Below are 21,103 nucleotides of genomic sequence, written 5' to 3'. Positions count from 1 at the left end.
GAGCCTTTCCTGTATCAGAGGGCAGGGCGGAAACCTCTGGAACAGCAGTGTGCTTTTGGTTATTCCTCCCACAAAAGCACTGAACTTGTTTTGTAGACATCTGGAGATGCAGGAAGATTGTTGACTGGAGCAAGACTTCACTCTGTGTAATAAGACATGCATTATATAAGTGATTGGTTCCTATAGAATTCTGTGAATGGAATTGGGTACAAGAAGCTCTCTGGTAGTTTTTACTGAATTACTATTTTAAGGAACCTTTTATCCAAATAAACCCTTATGATTGTGGCACTGAGTTTGGGTTGAGGATAGGCTGAGAGATAGTGACTGGCTGGAGATCACCCAATGAGCATAGTGAGTGCTTCTTTAACCATTATGCCATACCAAATTTCATTTTGGTGACCTGAAGTGGAATGGTATGCCAGTCACCATTTTTTGGGACATGATATACAACATGAGAGCAAGAAGCAGGCCACACTCTTCTTCCCTGGAGTCCACATACACTGCATAGACATCTGTAAGGACCACCTCCTTACAGATGTAATTGTATGCATGAAGCCATCCTTGGGATCTGGAACAATTTGGATTCCAGATTCTAGTGAAGCCTTTGTATGTACAACTGTATGTGTGAAAGTGTTTTCCCTGCATATGTGGATGTCAAAAGAAGAGCGTGGGATGTTGGAAGGGTGGGAGTACTCTGTATGGCCTTGCTGCGTGCTTCTGTGTGTTGAACATGGGAGTAAATAATACCCAAATGTAACTCTAGACAAAAAGTTAGGCTAGAATTATGATCTTTGACTTTTATCAAAGTCAAAAAGCAGTGCAGAAGGGGGGGAAAGGAATACACTTGACTTGGATCTTGAATACCACCACAGAACAACAGAAGAGCAGTTCACAAAAGGCAAGACTCTTACTCTCACCAAAACAGAACCTTTGTAACTCACAGTATCAAAGTAGATGTGACACTAAATGTTTATTTAGTAACCATGCTGAGTTTTTTAAAAAACAAAATTAATAGCACAGGCTTTAATTTTCAACTGGACTAGGTGATCTTAATGCCTGGGCAGTATTTGAATTGGAGACCTTCAAAGTAAAAAGGATTCCTGCTGTAGTCCTAATGAAATCATCTCATTTCCACAAGTGCTGTTAAAATTCACAGCTGCATTGAGATTTTGAACCAGGAAGAACTCCACTCACAGCTGTCCTAGTGTATTCTCATGGGTGAGGTTCAGCCACAGTTCGTGATATCGTAGGCAAGAAGAATCTGGTAATGATCCTCACATGAACAGAGCTTTTGAGTACCAAGCTTATCATTCAGTTTTTAAAAATGTGATTACAGAGCTGGAAACCCATTGGTTCATACTAGGGAGTGTGTGTTTGTCATCGCCTTGGTCAAGCTTAGCAGTTTGGCACCTGGTCAGTATTTGCATGTGAGACCTTCAAAGTAAACAGAAATAGCACAAGCAAGTTGCATGACTGAATTGTCATGGGAACTTCCCCATCTAGTACACCATCAATGTCCCAGAATGACACTAGGGAGCACTGTGAGTCTAGAAATGACATATAAAATGCTCTGAACAACTTCCATAGATAAGCATGGCGGAATGGCTTGCAGGTGGAATGGTAAAAAGAATATTTGTGCTCTGGAGTGGAAGCATTGCAAGTGGATTGTACTATAAGTAATTTATTAGCATAATATTCCTGTTATGTATATGAAGCAAATTATCTTGCCTGCATCCTGGCACAGCCCATCATTCCTCTCTCAACTGAGAATCTTTTGATAAATAAAAAATTATCCCCAGTGAATTGGAGCAGATTTTTAAAAATAAAATAAATAAGATAAAGTACTGGATGACAGAGAATATCTTAGAAGCAGCATTCTTCCTCTCATAAAGGACAGAAGACCTCTTCTGAAGTGGTTTAGACTGTGACATATTTGTGTACATTCTAAAAACAGTGGGGTCCCCCCTTTTTTGCTGCTTTATTCATATGTAGATCTTAATTGATTCAAATAAACTCAAATAGTCGATCAATAAAAATGTCTTTAATCAAATGACAGATCTGGTAGTGCATTGTGGGATTCTTTTTGAATTGCTGAGCTAGAACCACCCACCCCCCGTGGTTCCTTTGAAACCCTTGGAGTATATTTAGTGATTTTTGCTGGTTTCATCTCTTTTTGCAGCTTTTGTAATCTATAACTTCCTTAGCCTCTGCTATGAGTACCTTGGCGGAGAGAGCTCCATCATGTCTGAGATTAGAGGGAAGTCCATTGAGTGAGTATGCTGTGTGTCCTATCTATCTATCTATCTATCTATCTATCTATCTATCTATCTACAGTGGTACCCCGCAAGACGAACGCCTCGCGAGACGAAAAATTCGCAAAACGAAAGGTTTTTTCGTTTCCGAGTTGCCTCGCAAGACGAATTTCCCTATGGGCTTGCTTCGCAAAACGAAGCTTGCCCCGGGGACAGCGGGTCTTCTCTTTTGAAGCAAGGGGCAGGCGGGAGATCGCTTCTCCCCACCGCCCCTTGCTTCAAAAGAGGTCCGGGGGCAGCGGGAGCGCTTCCCGCTGCCCCCGGACCTCTTTTGAAGCAAGGGGCGGTGGGGAGAAGCGATCTCCCCGTGCTCCGAAGCCGGGCGGGGGGGTGGGAACACCTGCCCCAGCCACCCCGCTTTGGAACGCTGCTCCGAAGCGGGGTGGGGGGGGCGGGAGCACCTGCCCCAGCCCCCGGGCTTCGTAGCGCTGCTGCGAAGCCGGGCGGGGGGGTGGGAACACCTGCCCCAGCCACCCCGCTTCGGAACGCTGCTCCGAAGTGGGGTGGGGGGGGCGGGAGCACCTGCCCCAGCCGCCGGGCTTCGTAGCGCTGCTGCGAAGCCGGGCGGGGGGTGGGAACACCTGCCCCAGCCACCCCGCTTCGGAACGCTGCTCCGAAGCGGGGTGGGGGGGCGGGAGCACCTGCCCCAGCCGCCGGGCTTCGTAGCGCTGCTGCGAAGCCGGGCGGGGGGGGTGGGAACACCTGCCCCAGCCACCCCGCTTCGGAACGCTGCTCCGAAGCGGGGTGGGGAGGCGGGAGCACCTGCCCCAGCCGCCAGGCTTCGTAGTGCTGCTGCGAAGCCGGGCGGGGGGGTGGGAACACCTGCCCCAGCCACCCCGCTTCGGAACGCTGCTCCGAAGCGGGGTGGGGGGGCGGGAGCACCTGCCCCAGCCGCCGGGCTTCGTAGCGCTGCTGCGAAGCCGGGCGGGGGGGTGGGAACACCTGCCCCAGCCGCCGGGCTTCGTAGCGCTGCTGCGAAGCCGGGCGGGGGGGTGGGAACACCTGCCCCAGCCACCCCGCTTCGGAACGCTGCTCCGAAGCGGGGTGGGGGGGCGGGAGCACCTGCCCCAGCCGCCGGGCTTCGTAGCGCTGCTGCGAAGCCGGGCGGGGGGGTGGGAACACCTTCTGAAGGCGGGCGGGGGGCGAAAGTCTTTGTCCCCCCCTGCCTGCCTTCCCAGGTGCTTTTAAATCGCCCCGGACAGCGGAGAAGTCCTCCGCTGTCCGGGGCGATTTTAAAATGCCGCCCACCAGCATTTTAAGATCGCCCGGACAGCGGAGAAGTCCTCCGCTGTCCCAGGGTTTTTTAAAATGCTGGGGGTGAGAAGAAAAGCCCTTGTCCCCCCCCCCCCCCAGCCTTCAGAAGAGGTCCGGGGACAGACTGTCCCCGGACCTGGTCTGAAGGCGGTTTCCCTAGGAACGCATTAATTGATTTTCAATGCATTCCTATGGGAAACCGTGCATCGCAAGACGAAAAAACCACAAGACGAAGAGACTTGCGGAACGAATTAATTTCGTCTTGCGAGGCACCACTGTATCTATCTTCTTTATCTCTTTGGTGGGAAAGACTTGAGTGCAGGCTGGCATCTATCATAGCACTTGTTCTGCCTCTGCCACTGGAAACTCTTCAGTGAGATGAGTATGCCTTAACGTTGAATAAGGCCCCTTCATCTAGTTTACCAATTTCCACACCAGTCTGAGTGAGACCATTTGGTCACACGTGAATTGCACTTCCAGCCTTATTTTCCTTGTTCTCCTCCAAGCTCATTTTAGTCATACTGGCAATAGTTTTGTTGTTGCCCTAAGGCATTTCTGTCCTAATTTCAAATTAACCACAATTGTTCTTCACACAACAAGACATTGTGAAATCTGCAGTACTTGGGAAGCAACAGCACCTATTAACATCAGTGGGAGGTGGGTTGAATCTTGCAGCTGTAATTTAGCATAAATGTGTGGAGAAAGCAATTTGGGAAGAAAATGTGGGGAACAAATTGTGTGCCTGCTTGTTTGTTTGTTTGTTTGTTTGCTTGCTTGCTTCCTTGCTTGTTTGTCAGTGGGTTGTTTAACTCCACTTTCTCTGAAGACTAAAAGAGATATTATTGTCATACCCTGAGGTGCTCTGTCTGATCCTTTTCTTTTAAAAAGTGTTTAATATTATATATCCACTCTAGATATCAGCAGGAGAAAACAGTTAAACTGCTGTCAAACATCATAAATACTTATACGCCTTATTTATAAAACAATCTTAAATGAAATCTATTTATACATTGACCACTAATAATGAAACATATGTTGTATATATTTTCCCACATTTATTATGCTATTTTTGTGATATAAAAATAACATGAGAAAACTTGGTATACTTATTTGTATAACATTCTTGTTTATAAAACCCAATAATAATAATAAAGTTAAAAATGAAATCTAATTATTTTCTGATTAGCTGTCTTGCTATCTTGCTTTTAGGTCCAGCTGTATGTATGGAACCTGTTGCTTATGGGGAAAGACGTATTCCATTGGATTTCTGAGATTTTGTAAGCAGGTATGGAAGGACAGAACTTGATTGGAGAGTTAGATGCTGCCACATGATGCTTCTCTCCATAGGATTATTCGGAAGTAGAATCTGCAGGGACTCCCTTAAACTAGTTTTAGGACACTGCTGAAAGTGTGAGTGAGGATGTCAGTTAAGATGAGTATGTGCCCCCCGCCACCCCCGACCCTTTGCTTGTTCTCTTTTATTTATCTGTACAGAACACACACATCACTTCTAGGCCTGTCAATTCTGCCAACCTTTTGAAAATTAGAGACAGAAGTAAAGAAGAATTTAGTTCCACTTAGCCTTGTAGCCTTGGGGAAGTTTTGTGTGAGCTGTGGAACAGGAAACATTGAACTGAAATCTCACTTGCCCTTGTTACGTAACTTGCCACTTCACTTTTCAGCCAAGGCCCAGCTCTGCAGTAAAAGAACCTGTATGAGCTTAAAACTATTTAGAGAGAATTGATTCAGTAACAACAAGAATGCTAGCATCAAATAAAGTATCAGTACCTAGCTGCATTATTGACTCTGCCGCAATGTCAGTTTAACTGGGAGTGTAGAAAGTATGCATGGTTTGTTCACATTTTATAACTTTTATGACATTATTAATTTGGGCTATTTCAACCACACTGCATTGCTGTGTCATGGATATACCTGTTTATCTGACCTTGTGATCTGTAGTGTCTCGTTCTTTATATGGTTTTATATACCTCAGGTATTTACCCATCACTTTTGGTATAACTGAAGCCCTTTCTGCCTCATGTCCTTGTAAATAGGCACCAGCACATTGTGAGCTATGCGCTGATTGTCTTCTCCCACTACTTCCCACCCCCCCGACAGATTTATCCCATTTTTATAAAACTTGATTTGAGAGCAAAGGCAGCGTTAACACCTAAAGCACATTATCACCCAGATGTAATAGAAAAAAATCATCTGTATAAATATTGATAACCTCTTTTTTAAAAAATGGTAAAGGAGATTGTGAGTGAAGACTGGTGTGCAATTGTGACACAAATGGCAAGCTATAGTAGGAAACTCAGTAAAAGGCATAGGGAGAATATAACCTTAGGGTCAGATTAGAAAAAGCTGCTGAATGTTCCTTCAGTTCATGCTGAGTCTAGAAATAGTTGAGTGTAGAAAAAGAGGCGATGTGGCCAAGGGTTCAAATTTGGCTCGTGTGAGGGAACATTGTGTGATCTAATGCTTTTGGAAGTGGGGGTGTGACTCTGATACTACTTGGGTTATTTTTAGTCTGTGTATGGTGTTAGGCAACGAGCAACTTTTTTTTGTTTGCATCAAGACGTGTAAATATCTGACTCAGTTGTCCTGATAATTTGTTTGTACCTCATGATGATCATTAGTTGCAACAGGTTCTTGTATGTGATTAAATGTCACATGCTCCTCATATGAGTCCTCCTACTTGGGTCTTGCAGAGGACGCAGTCAAGGATGAGCCACAACTCTTCACCAAGGGAACCTCTCCCAGTTTAATTGTAGAGAATAAATTACCTGATATGCTGCAGCCAGCTCTGTGTAAACTGTCAGGAGGAAGTGACAATGGTTCTTGATACATTTTTACTACACAATCCTATTGATAAAGTTTCTCTTTCCCCTGCCCTTCCCTTAATAGTAGTACAGTAGGACTCACAGAAGACAGGTCTTCTCTCAAAACACTACTGTTTCTCGGGTCCATCTATTCCGCATGGAAATTTGGCATCAGAATGAATGTCCATTACCAAAGAATAGTTCATTCCCACTAGGATAGTCCGGGCCTCTTCCTTGAATTTTCAGATAAATGAATGAATGAATGAATGCCTAGTGTAGTCTAGTCTTGTTTACCCATGGAGATGCAAGGGGGAAATGTGCAGGCAATGTATTCTCTCTTGCTTAGTAAGAAGTAAAGCTTCTCCCTTCCAGAAGCCTGGCCAGTGAATGCTAATGCATTGTGCTACCTGACAACCTCTTGGATATTTGCTATTTTCAATTTCATTTTATTTTTAGTGTGAATTCCTATTTTTATTAAAATTATATTATAGATCAAATAATGTTTTAAATGGAAGCAGTACAAAATATATTAAACAGAGCACGGTCTAGATACATGGTTGTTGACTGCCAGCATTTTAGATTTTGAAGGATTTGTAAATGGTGTCTCTGCCACCGCCATCATATTTCTGGCTACAGGCCTGGGATTGGGAGTGTATGGTGAAAATATGTTAACTTTGGAACTTCATTTAGCATGAGCAATTTCACTGTCGATGTTGGAGTGCTTGTGTATGTACAGCAGTATGTCCTTGAGAGATCCAAGAGCAAGTGTTTTGGAATTCTTTTGTCCATATTTACAACCCAGGAGGCTGTCTCTTCTGAATTCTGTGGAGGTGATAATAAAGAAGTATATCGGGATTGCTAATATTTTCTGTGAGCTGCCCTGAAACTTTCGGGTATAGGGCGGTATATAAATTCAGTCATCATCATCATCTGCACATCATAATGTATCTCTGAAAATTGCAGTTGAAACAACAGGGTTGACTGGATCAGAGAACACTTTCTCCCCTTCTCCCCAATGTTCCACTCCAGTGAAGAAGGAGCTACATTTCCTACTCCTAGCATTCTGTTTGCCTGGGGCAAATGTGACATTCTCAGGCCACTGGACAGGAGCTTAAATGTGTCTGAGATATGATTCAGAAGAGGGCTAGCGCCATACCACATTTTGATGATTTGTTTGTCCTCCCCTAGACTTCTGCCCAGTGACAGAGTAACTGTCTGGGTCACATCACCCACATGCTGTCCCTGTAATGTCTTAACACTTTCTTCACCAGGAAGTGTCTAAAAATAAAAGTTTGTGGGATTGAGCTGCAGGAAAATGATTAAACAACCCCCAGAATGGAGAAGAGGAAGCTTAGAAGCAAGTTTAACAATTAGCTTGACCTTTTCCAGTTCACATCATGGCAGTGACTCATCAGCTGGATTGTGCTGGGATTTTTTAATCTCATTGAAGTTTTATGGTCACCACCCAAGAGCATCTTATCACAAGCAATCTTTCCCCCTCTTTTGGCTTTCTCTTTCATATGACCGCAAGGCTGGTTCTTCCTGCTTCGGTGCTTTCTACAAAGCAGGAGATTCCTGCTGAAATTCCACTAGCTTTTCCTCCTCTGAACATGATGCCTAGCTCACAATCTGTCTATGAAAGCAAATGTGCCATTTCCTTTGCCAAGAGGGAGCTTCAAATATACATTTATTTATTTATTTAGAGATTTCTATCCCATATTTTTAGTGACTGTATACTGTTCAGAGTGGCTTACAAAAGTATAAAATCACAATCATGCAAGACAATGAATATATGCTTAAAATACAGTAGATTGTATCTAACTCATACTCAGAGTAGACCCACTGAAATCAGTGGACTTTAGTAAGGTCCACTGATTTCAATGGATCTACTCTGAGTAGGACTTAATTGGGCACAACCCAGTAAAAATACATTAAAATGTTACAATAAAAATGTAACAAAGGCACAGACTGCAGAATACTCTCTCTCTCTCTCTCAACAGCAGATACTTAGGGAAAAGTCTCCTGGAATTAAAAAATGCCTTGACTGACCCACCAGAGACAGGGTCACCACAATTCTTGGGCTGTGCGCCACAATATTGCTGCAGCCACTGAGGTGACCCCGCTCTTGTTACCATTATCCATGGCTTCACCCTGTGTCCCTCTCACTCCCAACCAGGAGCACGTATGTCTTGTCTGGATTGTGCTTCAATATGCTTAAGTGTCCTACAGTTTATTACCACTTTCAGGCATCAGTTCCGAACCCCAACAGCTTCCTTAGTATTATACGAAAAGGAGAAATAAGAGTTGTGTCCAGTCTGCATACAGATGTCCATTCACCCAGCCTTTGGTTGGGTGGCCTCTTGGACAGCTTTTAGACACAGAAGAAACCATGTTTAAACATATTTTTACTCTGAACATGGCTAATTAATGAACAGATTATCATCCCTGTTCAAGAAGCAGAATGACAGTCATAATTCCAAGTTGATGGTGCGGCTTTTTTTGGTCAGTTAGATGAATGGGACTGACTGGTTAGAGATCAAAGCCTGAAGGTTGTGGTCATTTGTTCTTCTCAATACCCATCTTGCCTTCCTCCTCCTTTTACTCTCTTCCAGGCCACTCTGCAGTTCTGTGTGGTAAAGCCCCTCATGGCAATTATTACAGTCATCCTCCAGGCATTTGGCAAGTACCAGGATGGGGACTTTGAGTAAGTAAATAATTTATTTCTAAATTATAGAGTTTTCTTTGTCACGAAACACTTATCTGACAGTCCTGTGAGGGACTAGGAGTCTAACTGAAAAGGAAGGACTTACCTATTATAAGAACTGGGAGAATGCAGTAATGTCATGGCTGCAAAAAGGTGGATTGATTTGGCTTCAGAACCTTGAAATCAGAGTCTATAAAGTTCCCAGGGTAAACCTTAAGCTAGTTGCTTTGGGCCACCTTCACAGAATTGCTGTGAGTATAAATTCAAAACATATGGTATGCTGCCACAAAACACTGGAGGAGGAAGTTGGAAACAAAATACAAATAAGAGCCTATTAACATGGCCCCCTGACCTCTGCAGTCACAGGAAAAGCTTTGGTAAAGCATTCCCACAAATGTGCCGGCTTGCATACATTTTCCCTGTAACTACCATGTTTTCTCAATGTAAAAAAGCTCTGTATGTTGTATGAAATGGAGGTTGCTGTAATTGGTTGTAATGGTAGTATAATCTCCCTGTTGGCATTGGGTTATTGTTTAGTGATGGAGCTGGGAGCAGGGATAAGTCTTTAAAGCACTGCATGAGCTAAGAAACACTGTATGTGAGAAACTGAGCATTCATATTTTCTTCCCTTACAGTGTCACCAATGGGTATCTCTATGTGACGATAATTTACAATATTTCTGTCAGCCTGGCCCTCTATGCCCTCTTCCTCTTTTACTTTGCCACACGTGAACTTCTCAGTCCCTACAGCCCTGTCCTGAAATTCTTCATGGTCAAGTCTGTCATTTTCCTGTCATTCTGGCAAGGTGAGACAAGCACACATGCCTTTAATCCACAAGTAGATTTAACTGGGAATGCCTGAGAGACAATTAAAACCTAATGACACGTAACACATTTTTCTTCTATTTGGTTTAGGATTCTTTTCATCAGTGTTGCCTTTTCGCTGTAGGTGAAATGCAGATTCTGCCTTGTACGAGAAATGAAAATTATTAATATTGTGTATTCTGAAATACCCATACTTAGCCATTCTCCTTTTGTGTCCTATGTGTAGACTTATTATTATCATTTGGACTGGCAATTTGTAACCTGCTTTTCAACAAATATTCTCCAAACAGGTTACCGTAAGAAAGAAAAATACAAACAAAATCTGAGTAAAATGATAAAATGTTGCAACAAAGAAAGATTAAAACGAGGTGGCAACAAAGAGCTTCTTATCTACACTAATCTCTGGGCCTTTTTGCAGTATGTTGTTCTGTGGAGTGTTCTGAGGTTCCCTTAAGTCTTACAATTTGATTCTGCTTTGCTCAGGGATGCTGTTGGCCATTCTGGAGAGGTGTGGTGCAATCCCAAAGATCAACTCAGCCAATGTATCTGTGGGTAAGGGGACCGTGGCTGCTGGCTACCAGGATTTCATCATCTGCGTGGAAATGTTCTTTGCAGCCATTGCTCTGCGCCATGCGTTCACATACAAGGTCTATGCAGACAAGCGTCTTGATGCGCAAGGTATGGAGGCAGGGTACTTACTTCTGGGCCTGTGGTGAAAGAAGGGAGATTTCCCAGCTGAGCTTGTTCACAGTGTAAATTCCTCAGCTGGGCAACTGAACACCATTTTCCAATCTGCCACATTTGCACACTGGTCATCACCTGATTTGGTTTTCATTTTCCCTAGCTGTACAGGCTGAAAGACGATCTTCTGTTGAATTATGGGAGACACTCTCTTGAGAGTCCTTCCCCTGCATTTATTATGAGCTTCCCTGCACGCAAGAATAGAAGTAATTTCCGCATAAAAAGTTTTCCCTTTGGAAGTAATGGTTTTAGAACACAGGAGGCTGGCCAAGTCAGATTGTTCTTCTACCTAGCTCAGTGCTGTCTACACTGACTGGCAGCAGCTCTCCAGAGTTTGAGTTTGTGGTCTTTCCCAGCCCTATCTAGGCTGGGAAAGTCTGCACACAAAGTCTGTGATTATGTTCCTATACATTTCTCCTCCTCTTAATGCTAAAATTTGGGATGGTGAGCCATTTCTTAGATATGGTAAACAAAGTTCACTGTATCAGTTCTGTCTGTCTGGACTAGGGGAAGGGGACTAGGTCCAGAGCACAGCTGGGACTAGGAAACCCACTTGTAGATATTTGGCAGGGGAGAACCAAGTAGCAGAGTTTTACAGACAGTCTCCCCTAAAATCTTGTATTTTATAGTAATTGTACTTGGTTTGCTATAGAGATGAATATTGTGGTAATTTCCTGGTGGAGAGCCTGAGAATAACATGCCTTTTCAGACTGTTGTTTCCCATATCTTCCTCTCTTGTTTCCCCCCCTCTTTCCTCTTTCCCTTGCTTTGGGCTCTGGTGTCTGGCGCAGCTGTTCCATCATATGGGCCATATGGTAGGTGACTTGCTCTCTCTTCATTTGTTTCTCTGTCTCTTTGTTGAGACGCTATTTGCTACTGTGACTCTTTTCAGCTCCCTGCATTATCTGTCCTGTGTGCATACCATTAGGTATAACAAATGCACGTATGTGTACTTCAGGAGAAGCATGAATGAAAGGGGAGGTGGCTTTGAAGTTTTTGTCTAAGCTGCTCTGGTTACTAAAGAGCCAAGTTGTTTTTAAAGCAGAAGGGACTTGCCTCTTCAGCAGAGGGAAATTGCTGTGATAGAAACTTTAAAGAAGCCTCCAGCTGCACATGAGGGTCTCAAGTGTGTGTGGGGGGGGTTTATTTGACTTATTGTCTTCAATCTGTTGACTAGGCCATTAGTATACTTGTGTTTTGTCACCCATCCACCCCCAACCTGCTAAAAGAAAAGTTATCCACAATACATTGTCCAAACTGTATGTTTTATAGTAATTTAAAAGTAAAAGTATTGGAGTAAGTTGGTACCAGTTACAATCAGATTGCTTCCTGGGACAGAGTTAGTAACATCTGGAAGCAGTTTCTGCACTGGTATGTGGTGTATGCAATGGCTCATCTTCTCCATTCCCTACCCTAAAGTGTGACTTCCACTTTGATCTGACTTCCATCTTTGCTTCCTATTGCCAGCAGAAACTGAAGATCTACTTTGGGCATGAGTCCCTCTTTCCCTTTCTCTTGCTATCTTTCTCCTACCATTGTTTCAGACCACAAGCTGCTCAAGCCACTTAGTATAAGTTACTTTTCCTCCTGAGCGGATTTTCTGTCCCTCTAGTTATACCTTTCTGTTGTGTAACCTTTCCTGATCCTTGAAAGCAGCCCATTGCAGCCTAGGTGATGATCTCTTGCTCCTGCTGCCTCCCCAGAGTTGCCACCATATTGTATGTCACTCATTTTGCTTTAGCATGCCTCCAGGCTGGTGTAACCAGTCCGTTAACTGCCAAAAGTTGCACCACAAGCAGCTTTTGCTCACATTAATGGGATATTTGGGCGGGGGGGGGGGGAGAGGAAGACTTCTATCCTCAGTCATTCTTAATTTCTCTCTCTCTAGGCCGCTGTGCCCCTATGAAGAGCATCTCTAGCAGCCTTAAGGAGACCATGAACCCCCATGACATTGTGCAGGATGCCATCCACAATTTCTCCCCTGCCTACCAGCAGTACACTCAGCAGTCTACCCTAGAACATGGACCACCTTGGCGTAATGGCAGTCACACGATCTCACACTCCCACAGCAGCTCTGGTGCTCGTGACAATGAGAAGACCCTACTCCTGAGCTCAGATGATGAGTTCTAAGCAGATGATGAAGCATGGCCCAGCCTGGAACTTTCCCTTTATTTATTGAACCAGAAACACAGGTCATATCCCTTTTTTAATATGGTGCTCAAGTCAGGAATGGGCACTTCTTGTTGCCAATTGTGAGCATGGACCATTGTGACTAATGCAGGTGGTTTGGACTGTCTTTTCCTAGTTTCTTCTTGAAAGGCTTAACTTGGAGCAGATATCACTTAATAAGGAACACTAAATACACCTGGCATAGAATACAACAAAGATCTGGGACCACACTTTCTGTATGCTGGGTTTCTGCTGTTGTTAATGGGGAAGGCAGATGGAAGAAGGGTCAGACAAGGGAAGCTTGAAAAAATAAGGCTGTATCTTTACCCATTTACCTAAGTTGTCTCAAATATGGCTGGCTGAAAGTAGCAGAAACAATCTCCTCCCCCAAACTGCACTACTAAAATGCACTTCTAGACACCTGTTAGACCTAATTTGGTATATAGGTTGAACCCTGTCTCTAACTGTTGTCCCAGTATTAACTTTTGAACAACTTTTGGCTTGTGACCAGAATTCCCTTAGGCACAGTATATTCCATAGTAATACAGTCACATTTATGTTCTGCCTCTGCTAATGATCAGCATTGGGTGCTTCAGAAGGGATTGGTTTTCTGCTTTAGAGTAGGAGAAGTATGATAGAGGGAAAAGAAGAAAAACACCTTCTGGATTGGAACAGTGAGCCTAAGTGAAATATGCTTGTTCAGGCGGAAGGTAGCTTTTCTGATGGGTTCCTTGCCCAACACTTGAAGAGAATACAATGCATTTTCTGAAAATAGGATTTGCCCCATCTTTGGAAACATTTTTGCTAGAAGCTAATGCCCACTGTTCAGAGAGTCACACACAATTGTTCAGGACATTGGATAAGGATGTACATTCCAGTCAGGTTGTTGAGTCAAGCTGCACATCCTCATCCATTGTGGGTGGGGGACCACACTGGCTGATTCTCGAGTGGGCGCTTGGGAACCACCTGTTGGGTGATGTCTAGTTGCACTCACTTAAGAGGCAGAACACATCATTCTTTTCATTCTCTTTTGTAACTTCTCTTGTGGAGGAGTAGTTCTGCAACTCCTAATACTGAAATGTCTTTATCACATCTATCCTCCTCCTTAGGCATTTACATCCTGGTGTGTTTTAAAATTCCAGAACATGTGTTGTAAATTACCAATTCTTCTTGCTGTCATCAATATTTTACTTTTGTTAATAGTTAATTTTAAGTGCCAGTGGGATAGAGCTTGCCTGGGATGGTGAGCATTCCACCTTCTCTTCCCTTGCTTTTGTACCGGACTGGCTGCAGTTTCGCCAGCAGATGTAAACATATCTGTGATGCGCATTTGTTACCTTGCCATTACATTCCCTTCAGTCCACGTGATTTAAAAAATGCATTGGTTTTCCATTAACCTCTCTAGGCCTGGCCTGTACTTGCACAAGTTCACTAAATGAGAATCACAAGGCCCCTTTTACAAGCTAAAAAAGCCTATCAGTCACTGAATTTACCAGACACCTTGGTTTGCTTGATGATTTAAAGCTGGAAAGGGCAATAGAATTAATTGCAGTGTGTTGTACTTCTCTGCTGCCGTTGTGGTTAATTGTGCCTGCATTAATACTGCCCGCAAAAAAAGGGGAATAACATTAGACTTCTTCCTTTCCTGACACCTCTCTCGATTCCTCTTCCCCATTCACTACCAGTAAGGCTTGTTCTGGTCTACGCTGCTATATGTGTCTCTCCCACAGCTTGCTGTGGTTAATGGACACCTGCTCTTTTACGGTGATTTTAACCCCTCCTGTGAAGAGTCTTGAAATGAGGATCTCTGGGGTTTGACTCTTTTGTTCCTTTTCTCTGTGCCTTAATATTCTCTCTCACCCATGCATCACATCGTAGTTAATGCAGAGCTCAAGGACAGCAGCAGCATCCTTCATCCAAGCTGTGCTTGGTTAGACAAGAGTGTTTGTGTGGGGCTAGGCAGGTTTTCTGAAACTTGTGGTTACTCTTCTTGAAGGAAGAGGGACGGTTGTGCTGCTGCGGTTTGCACTCTCACACTGTATGTTCCAGAAGAAACCGGACAGGAGGTGGGATGCTGGAACACAACAGCTCCATTCATATCCCCTGCTTGAAATAGCCTGAGGGACTGATGAAGGAAGTAGAAGAAAAGATATTTAAAAGCAACGTGTTTCTGTAAATAAAAAAACCATCCCTCTCTTTGCAGTTAGACGTGTGCAATATATTCTTGTGGGTTGGCTTTTAAAATCCTTTTGCTGCTTTAAAGGGAACCCTCAGACCTACATAGCTATTCTTTGTAACTGGCACTCCAATTACTAAGCTGTAGCAGTGAGTTGTGCCACCGTAGCTGAAGCATGCTCGTAAGCCCTCATTCTGACCCTCTTTTGAGCTAGATGTAGCCAGTTGTTGAGCTGCTGTGCGCCACCTTTTCAGAACTGGAACAGGAGAGGGCTCTGGTTCCTTCCCTTTCCAGTGCAGCACAACCACACTTTCACAGTGATGCAGCTCTTATTTCAAAAAGACTAATGGGCTGCTCTTGTACCAGCTGTGGATTTGGAGTCAGGTCCCTGCACCAGAAAATAGTTGTCCCTTTGTGCCTGCAGTAGGGCTTCTTCATCCAGAAGTATGACATACCTCCTCATGAAACAGAATGGATTTCAAAGAGCCCTTTGAAATGACCTTTCACCCTTTTTTGTTTTGTTGTTTTTTACTTCTAATTTTGGAGAAGGAGATAATAGTTTACTCTTGCCTGTTTTTATGGGACTCATTTACTTCCCAACTCTTCAACCACTTCCAACACACATTTACACATATTTGTAACGAATCTTCACGGCCAGTTCCCTTTTTGTATGGGTTGGGTGAAGGATGTGGCTGAAGTCTGTGCTGCTGACTTGCCGGTATTTCCGTGTTGGGAAAAATTCTATATTTTTTAAAAATAATTTTTAACATAAGCTATATATAAATACATATTGTGCATAGAAGTTGGTTATTCTTGGAGCTTCTTATGAGTAGCAATTTCAAGTAGCTATGTACAAGGTCCAGTAATAGCAAAAGGTCTCAGGCTATGTGGCTTTTTTCAAAGTGGAGACATGGAAAGGCATCAGTGCTAAGCTGTTAATAGAGGGAAGGTGTTTTTGCTCTCCCACAAGATGGAAAGTGATAGGCCCAAAAAACTTGACCCTCAGTGCAGCAGTGATCCTGCATTCCCATCAGGGCAGGGGTAGCCAACATTACCCCCTCCAGATGTTGGTGGACTACAGCTCCAGCCAGCATGGCCAATGGTCAAGGATGATTGAGAGTCCAGCAACATCTTTTGGGGGGACAGTAGCAGTTGGCAGAGTGAGGCTGTGCTACTTACCTGACCTCCTATTTACTGGGAGGGGGAAGGACGAGGCAGCAGTGAGGTCAGCACAGTGCAAACACACCAGTAGAGACAATCTGCTGCTTCTGCTGGTGCATTTGCACCATGCTGATCTTGTTGCTGCCTTATCCCTCCTGCTGCCTCCCAATAAACTGCAGCTACTCAAAAGCTGGCAGGTCAGGGTAGCCCTACAACACCAACTACTGCTCCTGGAAGCTGCTGTGTTGGCTAGGCCCTTGATTAGGGATTCTTAGGGGCTAATCATTTAATATGCATTCATATACATCAACCCCACCAGAATACTCTAAGCGCTGCTCCCTTCCTTGCCTTCTCTTTCCTCCCCCAACCTTGTTTTTTTACCAAGTAACATACCCTCTGGAATTTTGTTTTTACTATTTTTCCATGTAGCTTAGTTATTTGTATATAAATGACTGGGGAAATATACGCTGTATGATAAGACAGAGTTACCTAGTTTTGTACCTATTGTGTAATAACTGATGTGAGCTCAGAGACAAGATATCGTCTCTATTTTGATCTTTGTGATGTTATACTGCTATGCGGAAAAAAGCAAATACGACAAATAAAAATATAGAGATAATCTAGATTGTACTTAATGTGTCTCTGGTTACTGATTTATGGATATTCCCTGCTTCACTTCTCATGGTCTAGAATTCTCTGCTTTAAAATAAAATGCAGTTAATGTGTAATTCTGTATTTTGCACATGTTCCAGTTACATATTTTGATGGGTGGAGTAAGAATTACATGGAGCATAGAGAGCAAAAATGGGGGACCATAGAATGTAAGGTGCCCATAGCCATGAATTCAATTTCCATCTCACACAGCGATTCCTGCTACAATGTTCTCATTTGTTAGAGGTAAGTATGAAAATGGCCACACAGTGTGGAGCATTGAAGCCTAAATTACTACCATTGAACAAGGACATGGAAACTTTTCAGTACAAATTCAAATTGACATCTCTCTCTCTGGCCTAACATTCTGCTCACCCTTTGTCTATTCTCTTGTGGGTGTCATCTTTCAACATCCAAGTCACAAGGAGCATAGGTAACAATCTTTATCTCCTTTCCTATTCTAGGATATTGTATTTCTCCATTCCACACACTCCCACATTTCTCTTGGGCTTGAGACAGAGGCTGATCTTATCATTATTTCTAGCGGTGGAAATAATTGCTTAGGAGGTTGCTGTGGCTATGTAATATCAGTGGCAAATAACACTGGCTCAAATGAGCATTAGCGAGAGAGATACTGGTTTAGCACAATTGTCTTGGAGAGTAGAATTGTAACTTGGCATGTATCCATTTTGTAGGATTGAACTACTGCCCATTGTGTACTGTGATATGTCTAATGTCTAAAGTAGTTTTCTTGCTGGAAGTAGTAGGATATTTTTTTCCAGAAAATGATGTAAATCAGCCTTTTCCAACCTGGTGTCCTCTGCATGTTGTTGGACTACAACATGCACCATCCCTGATCATTGGCCATGTAGACGGGGGCTAATGGGAGTTGTAGTACAAAACATCTGGAGGCCACCATGTTGGGGAAGCCTGCTGTAAATAGTTGTGTATACCAACCATGGCCTGCATGAAAAGAGTGGATAAGTGCATGTGTAAGGGAGAGTTGTTGAGCTTCAGCACACCTTGCCCCATGGGACTCTTGGACTCCTTCCTGATTGTACCAATTGGTTAGGGGCAAGAGGAAGGAAAGAAGGAGGCTGTTGGTTCTGCAGGTGGGGTGCCCTGCTAATCATGTCAGGGTCCCTGTCTGGATGTGGCTGAAATTTACTTCAAAGAGCCCTTCATGTGATTGCTAGTTGCATATTATGACGTCTCATCTAGTCTGCCACAAATGCTTCCTTTGAGTTTGAGGGAATCTCAGGAGAGCCAGCCTTCCTTACCCTCCCCTGACTCTTAAAGGCAGCACTCCAAGCTGCAGCTGTTTCCTGTTCAATCTTTACTTTCGCATGCTCAACAAGCCTTTTGCTTATACAAAGTCTTTATACTGACCTGCTATAGTCCAGAGTGGTAAACTGGTGGCCCCTCCATATGTCAGAGGACTCTCAACTCCTGTCACACACACACACACACCCCGATCATTGGCCATGTTGGCTTAAGATGGATGAAAACTGGAGTCCAACAACATCTTGGAGGGCCACAACATTGCTGCCCTGGTTACTGTCTCTGCTCCTGGCTCAGGTAGCCTTTTAGGATGCAGTGTCTGTAGCCTTGGGCTCCTCCGTTTCAAGTTTGGATGCCAGGAAGATAGGGCCACCTGCTGCCTCCATGGCGCACCCCTCAACTTGGACCCTTGCCTCCTTTACTGCCCTCCCTTGGCACAGACCCGGTTCCTATGTCTCATAACCTCAGAGTGGTAGAGTCAGTACCCCTCCCTGCTGTGCAATAACATTAATGGAGTGATTTTGTATAAACTTCCCCATGTCCTAGAAGGTTGACAGCTATTTCTGGAGTCTGCCAGCTCATGGTGAGACTACACTTTCACTTCCCTGAAAGCCTGGTGTCAGCAGTTATCTTGTGCTCAACTTCTGGATATCAGAGGAGGATTACATTTAAACCTTGTGTGTAGATTGTGCATTCTGGATTTTCCCAAAATTGGCAGCAAACAGCATGACATTTAGATATAACATTGCTTAGATTTTGGCACTGCATTTTTGAATATGTTTCTTTTGCCTTTGTTGTGTGGTTTAGCTCACGTGTTTGAAATATCAAGATCTAGCTTACTCTGCAGAAACTTGGGCAGAGTTAGGCTTTGATCTCATAATTTGATTTGTATGTTTGTGTTTTTGTTTCTTTGGTATATTCCCAGGCAATTTGCCCTAACCACATGAGTAAAAGATAACCATGTTGTCAGACCAGAGTTGAAGTGGCAACAATGCAGCTAAAACCTAATGCTTTTAGAGAGAAAACAAAAACAGTAGATTTTTCTAGGCAAGGGCTGGCGAACCTGTGGCTCTCCAGGTGTTGCTGTACTTCAGCTCCCATCATCCCTGGCTATTGGGCATGCTGGTAGGAGTGATGGGAATTGGAGCCCAACATCATCTGGAGAGCCACAAGTTTCCCCATCCCTGATACAAGATGCTCCCAAATCAAGGCAGCAGCCTGTCCCCAGTGTAGGCATGTTGCAACTAAATGGGACAAGCTCAGTTAACTTGGAAACCTTTTTGCAGTGGGGTGGGGGTCAGGTAGACTGTGTTAGTCTTAGTGGATAAACAACAAAGTGACTTGGGGCCAACAAATGTATTATGGTATCAGTTTTCATGGAGCACTGCCTTCAGACCTAGTGATCCTGAACTGCTATCTAATTTCCCCTTTCCTCTAGTCTCCTAGTAACTGACATGGCTGCTTGTTTTCTAGTGTGAAGAGAATCCTGGCGTTGCAGTGATGGCAATGCTCTGGAATGTGGAATGGGTGAGGCTACTTGCCAAACTCTCTGACCTCCAGGTAGCATTCCAGGGATTCTTTCACATGCTTGCTTCAGCTGCCCTGCTTGGTATTTTACTCTCATTTTAAGAGAGTTTTTCTGTGGCCTTTTACAGGCAAAAGTCCCTGTTGTGATTGTAGGATTCCTCATGTGTGTGGAAATGGCAGTTGCCATTAGCATTGCTTGTATGACCCTAAAGGGTGTGTTGGGGATGATGGGAGAAGCTGCAATTGTATTTCCCCCCCTCCAGGGTTAAAGAACTTAGGTTGGTGTATACAAGCAGTCTACTCTCTGTTAAAACAACTTGCGCTCTGTGTCAGTGAAACTAGATTTGTACATCAGGAAAGGATTCCAAAGTCTTCACATTCAGAAAACATACACACAGCAGAGAGGAACTGATAAGTGGAAATGCTCTAGCTGAAGTGGCTTGTGAGATTTTTAAGTGGTATAGCCTGATCCATACAGATGTGCGATATGCAATAATTTAAAGTATGTGCTAAAGGGGTCGTGTGCCTGCTTCCCCACCAATTCAGCTCAGAGCTCTTGTTTTTATCAGGTGACTGCAAGGCTTCCCAAAGTTGGCTTGCTGCATGTTGTGCCGCCTGATGAAGCAGTTGTATAATTGCTTCACTGCACAAATCGATTTAAGAAGTGCTTTATACCAAGTAAGACCATTTGTCCATCTAGCTCACTCTTATCTATTACACTGTAGTTGCTGGTGGCTCTCCACGGCTTTGGATGCAAGTTTTTTCCAGCCCTGCCTGAGATGGAACATGCAAAGCATATACCCTTCCTCTGAGCCACCCCACTCCCCCAATTTTTGCAACATAATTGAACAATGGAAGGCTAATAAAGAATATGCAGTTATAAGACACATAAGAAACCGTGAATCAGGCTTAGGGTGATACCACACCAAGTCATACTCTGAGCAGACCAATTGAAACCTCAGTGTGTTTTAAATTCATCGTGATGTGTATGCTTCTTGCAGCAATCTATAAAAGTTGGAGTACCAAGGGAGTACTAAGCCAGTTGTTTAGTACTCCACTGTAGAAGAGTTAAGCATGAGCGTAAATAATTCCCGTTGCAACTGAAGGGTCTTCAGCACAGTTCAGCCAGACCCAAAGTCGTCTAACAACTTACGCTTACATTTGCAGTTCCTTTGCATCCTTGACATTGCCAAATTCTGGCTAAAGCAGCCTTCAATCCATACTTTTTGGCAGGCTAATGTGTCTTGGTTTTGTTGAAGCATTGCTAGCCTGATCTCCCCGCTCCCCGCCCCCATTTGCAGTTGTAAATCTGTTGCAGTGACTCGTGCTTCCCCAGTAGCAGCTGGCCTGCATCTTGGAACTCCAGGCAACATATCTGTTATTGTTACCATTGACATGAAGAAAGTGGTTGTAAAGGTGCCACCGACACCAAATGGGTTATTTGCCTATGATGTGAGTATCAATGAGTGGCAACAGTCCCA

The 21,103-nt window shown here is 43.8% G+C and overlaps 1 protein-coding gene across 2 annotated transcripts in view; it reads left to right on the top strand.

Annotated features, from left to right (window-relative positions):
* The window catches only part of TMEM184B (transmembrane protein 184B), a 41,481-nt gene extending 24,688 nt beyond the window's left edge, over window positions 1-16,793 (top strand). Inside the window, exons 4-10 of one of the 2 annotated variants that reach the window (XM_081211123.1) lie at window positions 2,180-2,270; window positions 4,776-4,851; window positions 9,001-9,092; window positions 9,728-9,897; window positions 10,400-10,594; window positions 11,449-11,472; window positions 12,546-16,793. In XM_081211123.1, coding sequence (XP_081067249.1) covers window positions 2,180-2,270; window positions 4,776-4,851; window positions 9,001-9,092; window positions 9,728-9,897; window positions 10,400-10,594; window positions 11,449-11,472; window positions 12,546-12,787 — 890 coding nt within the window. In that variant the 3' untranslated portion in view covers window positions 12,788-16,793. The remainder of the gene's footprint in view (window positions 1-2,179; window positions 2,271-4,775; window positions 4,852-9,000; window positions 9,093-9,727; window positions 9,898-10,399; window positions 10,595-11,448; window positions 11,473-12,545) is intronic. The other variant, XM_081211124.1, reaches the window with a different exon arrangement.
* The last annotated feature ends 4,310 nt before the right edge of the window (window positions 16,794-21,103 follow it).

Source organism: Podarcis bocagei (genome assembly GCF_964188305.1).
Source record: "Podarcis bocagei genome assembly, chromosome: 10".
Taxonomy (NCBI): Eukaryota; Metazoa; Chordata; class Lepidosauria; order Squamata; family Lacertidae; genus Podarcis; species Podarcis bocagei.
The sequence above is the reverse complement of the archived record's forward strand: the minus strand, read 5'-3'. Positions and strand labels throughout refer to the sequence as shown.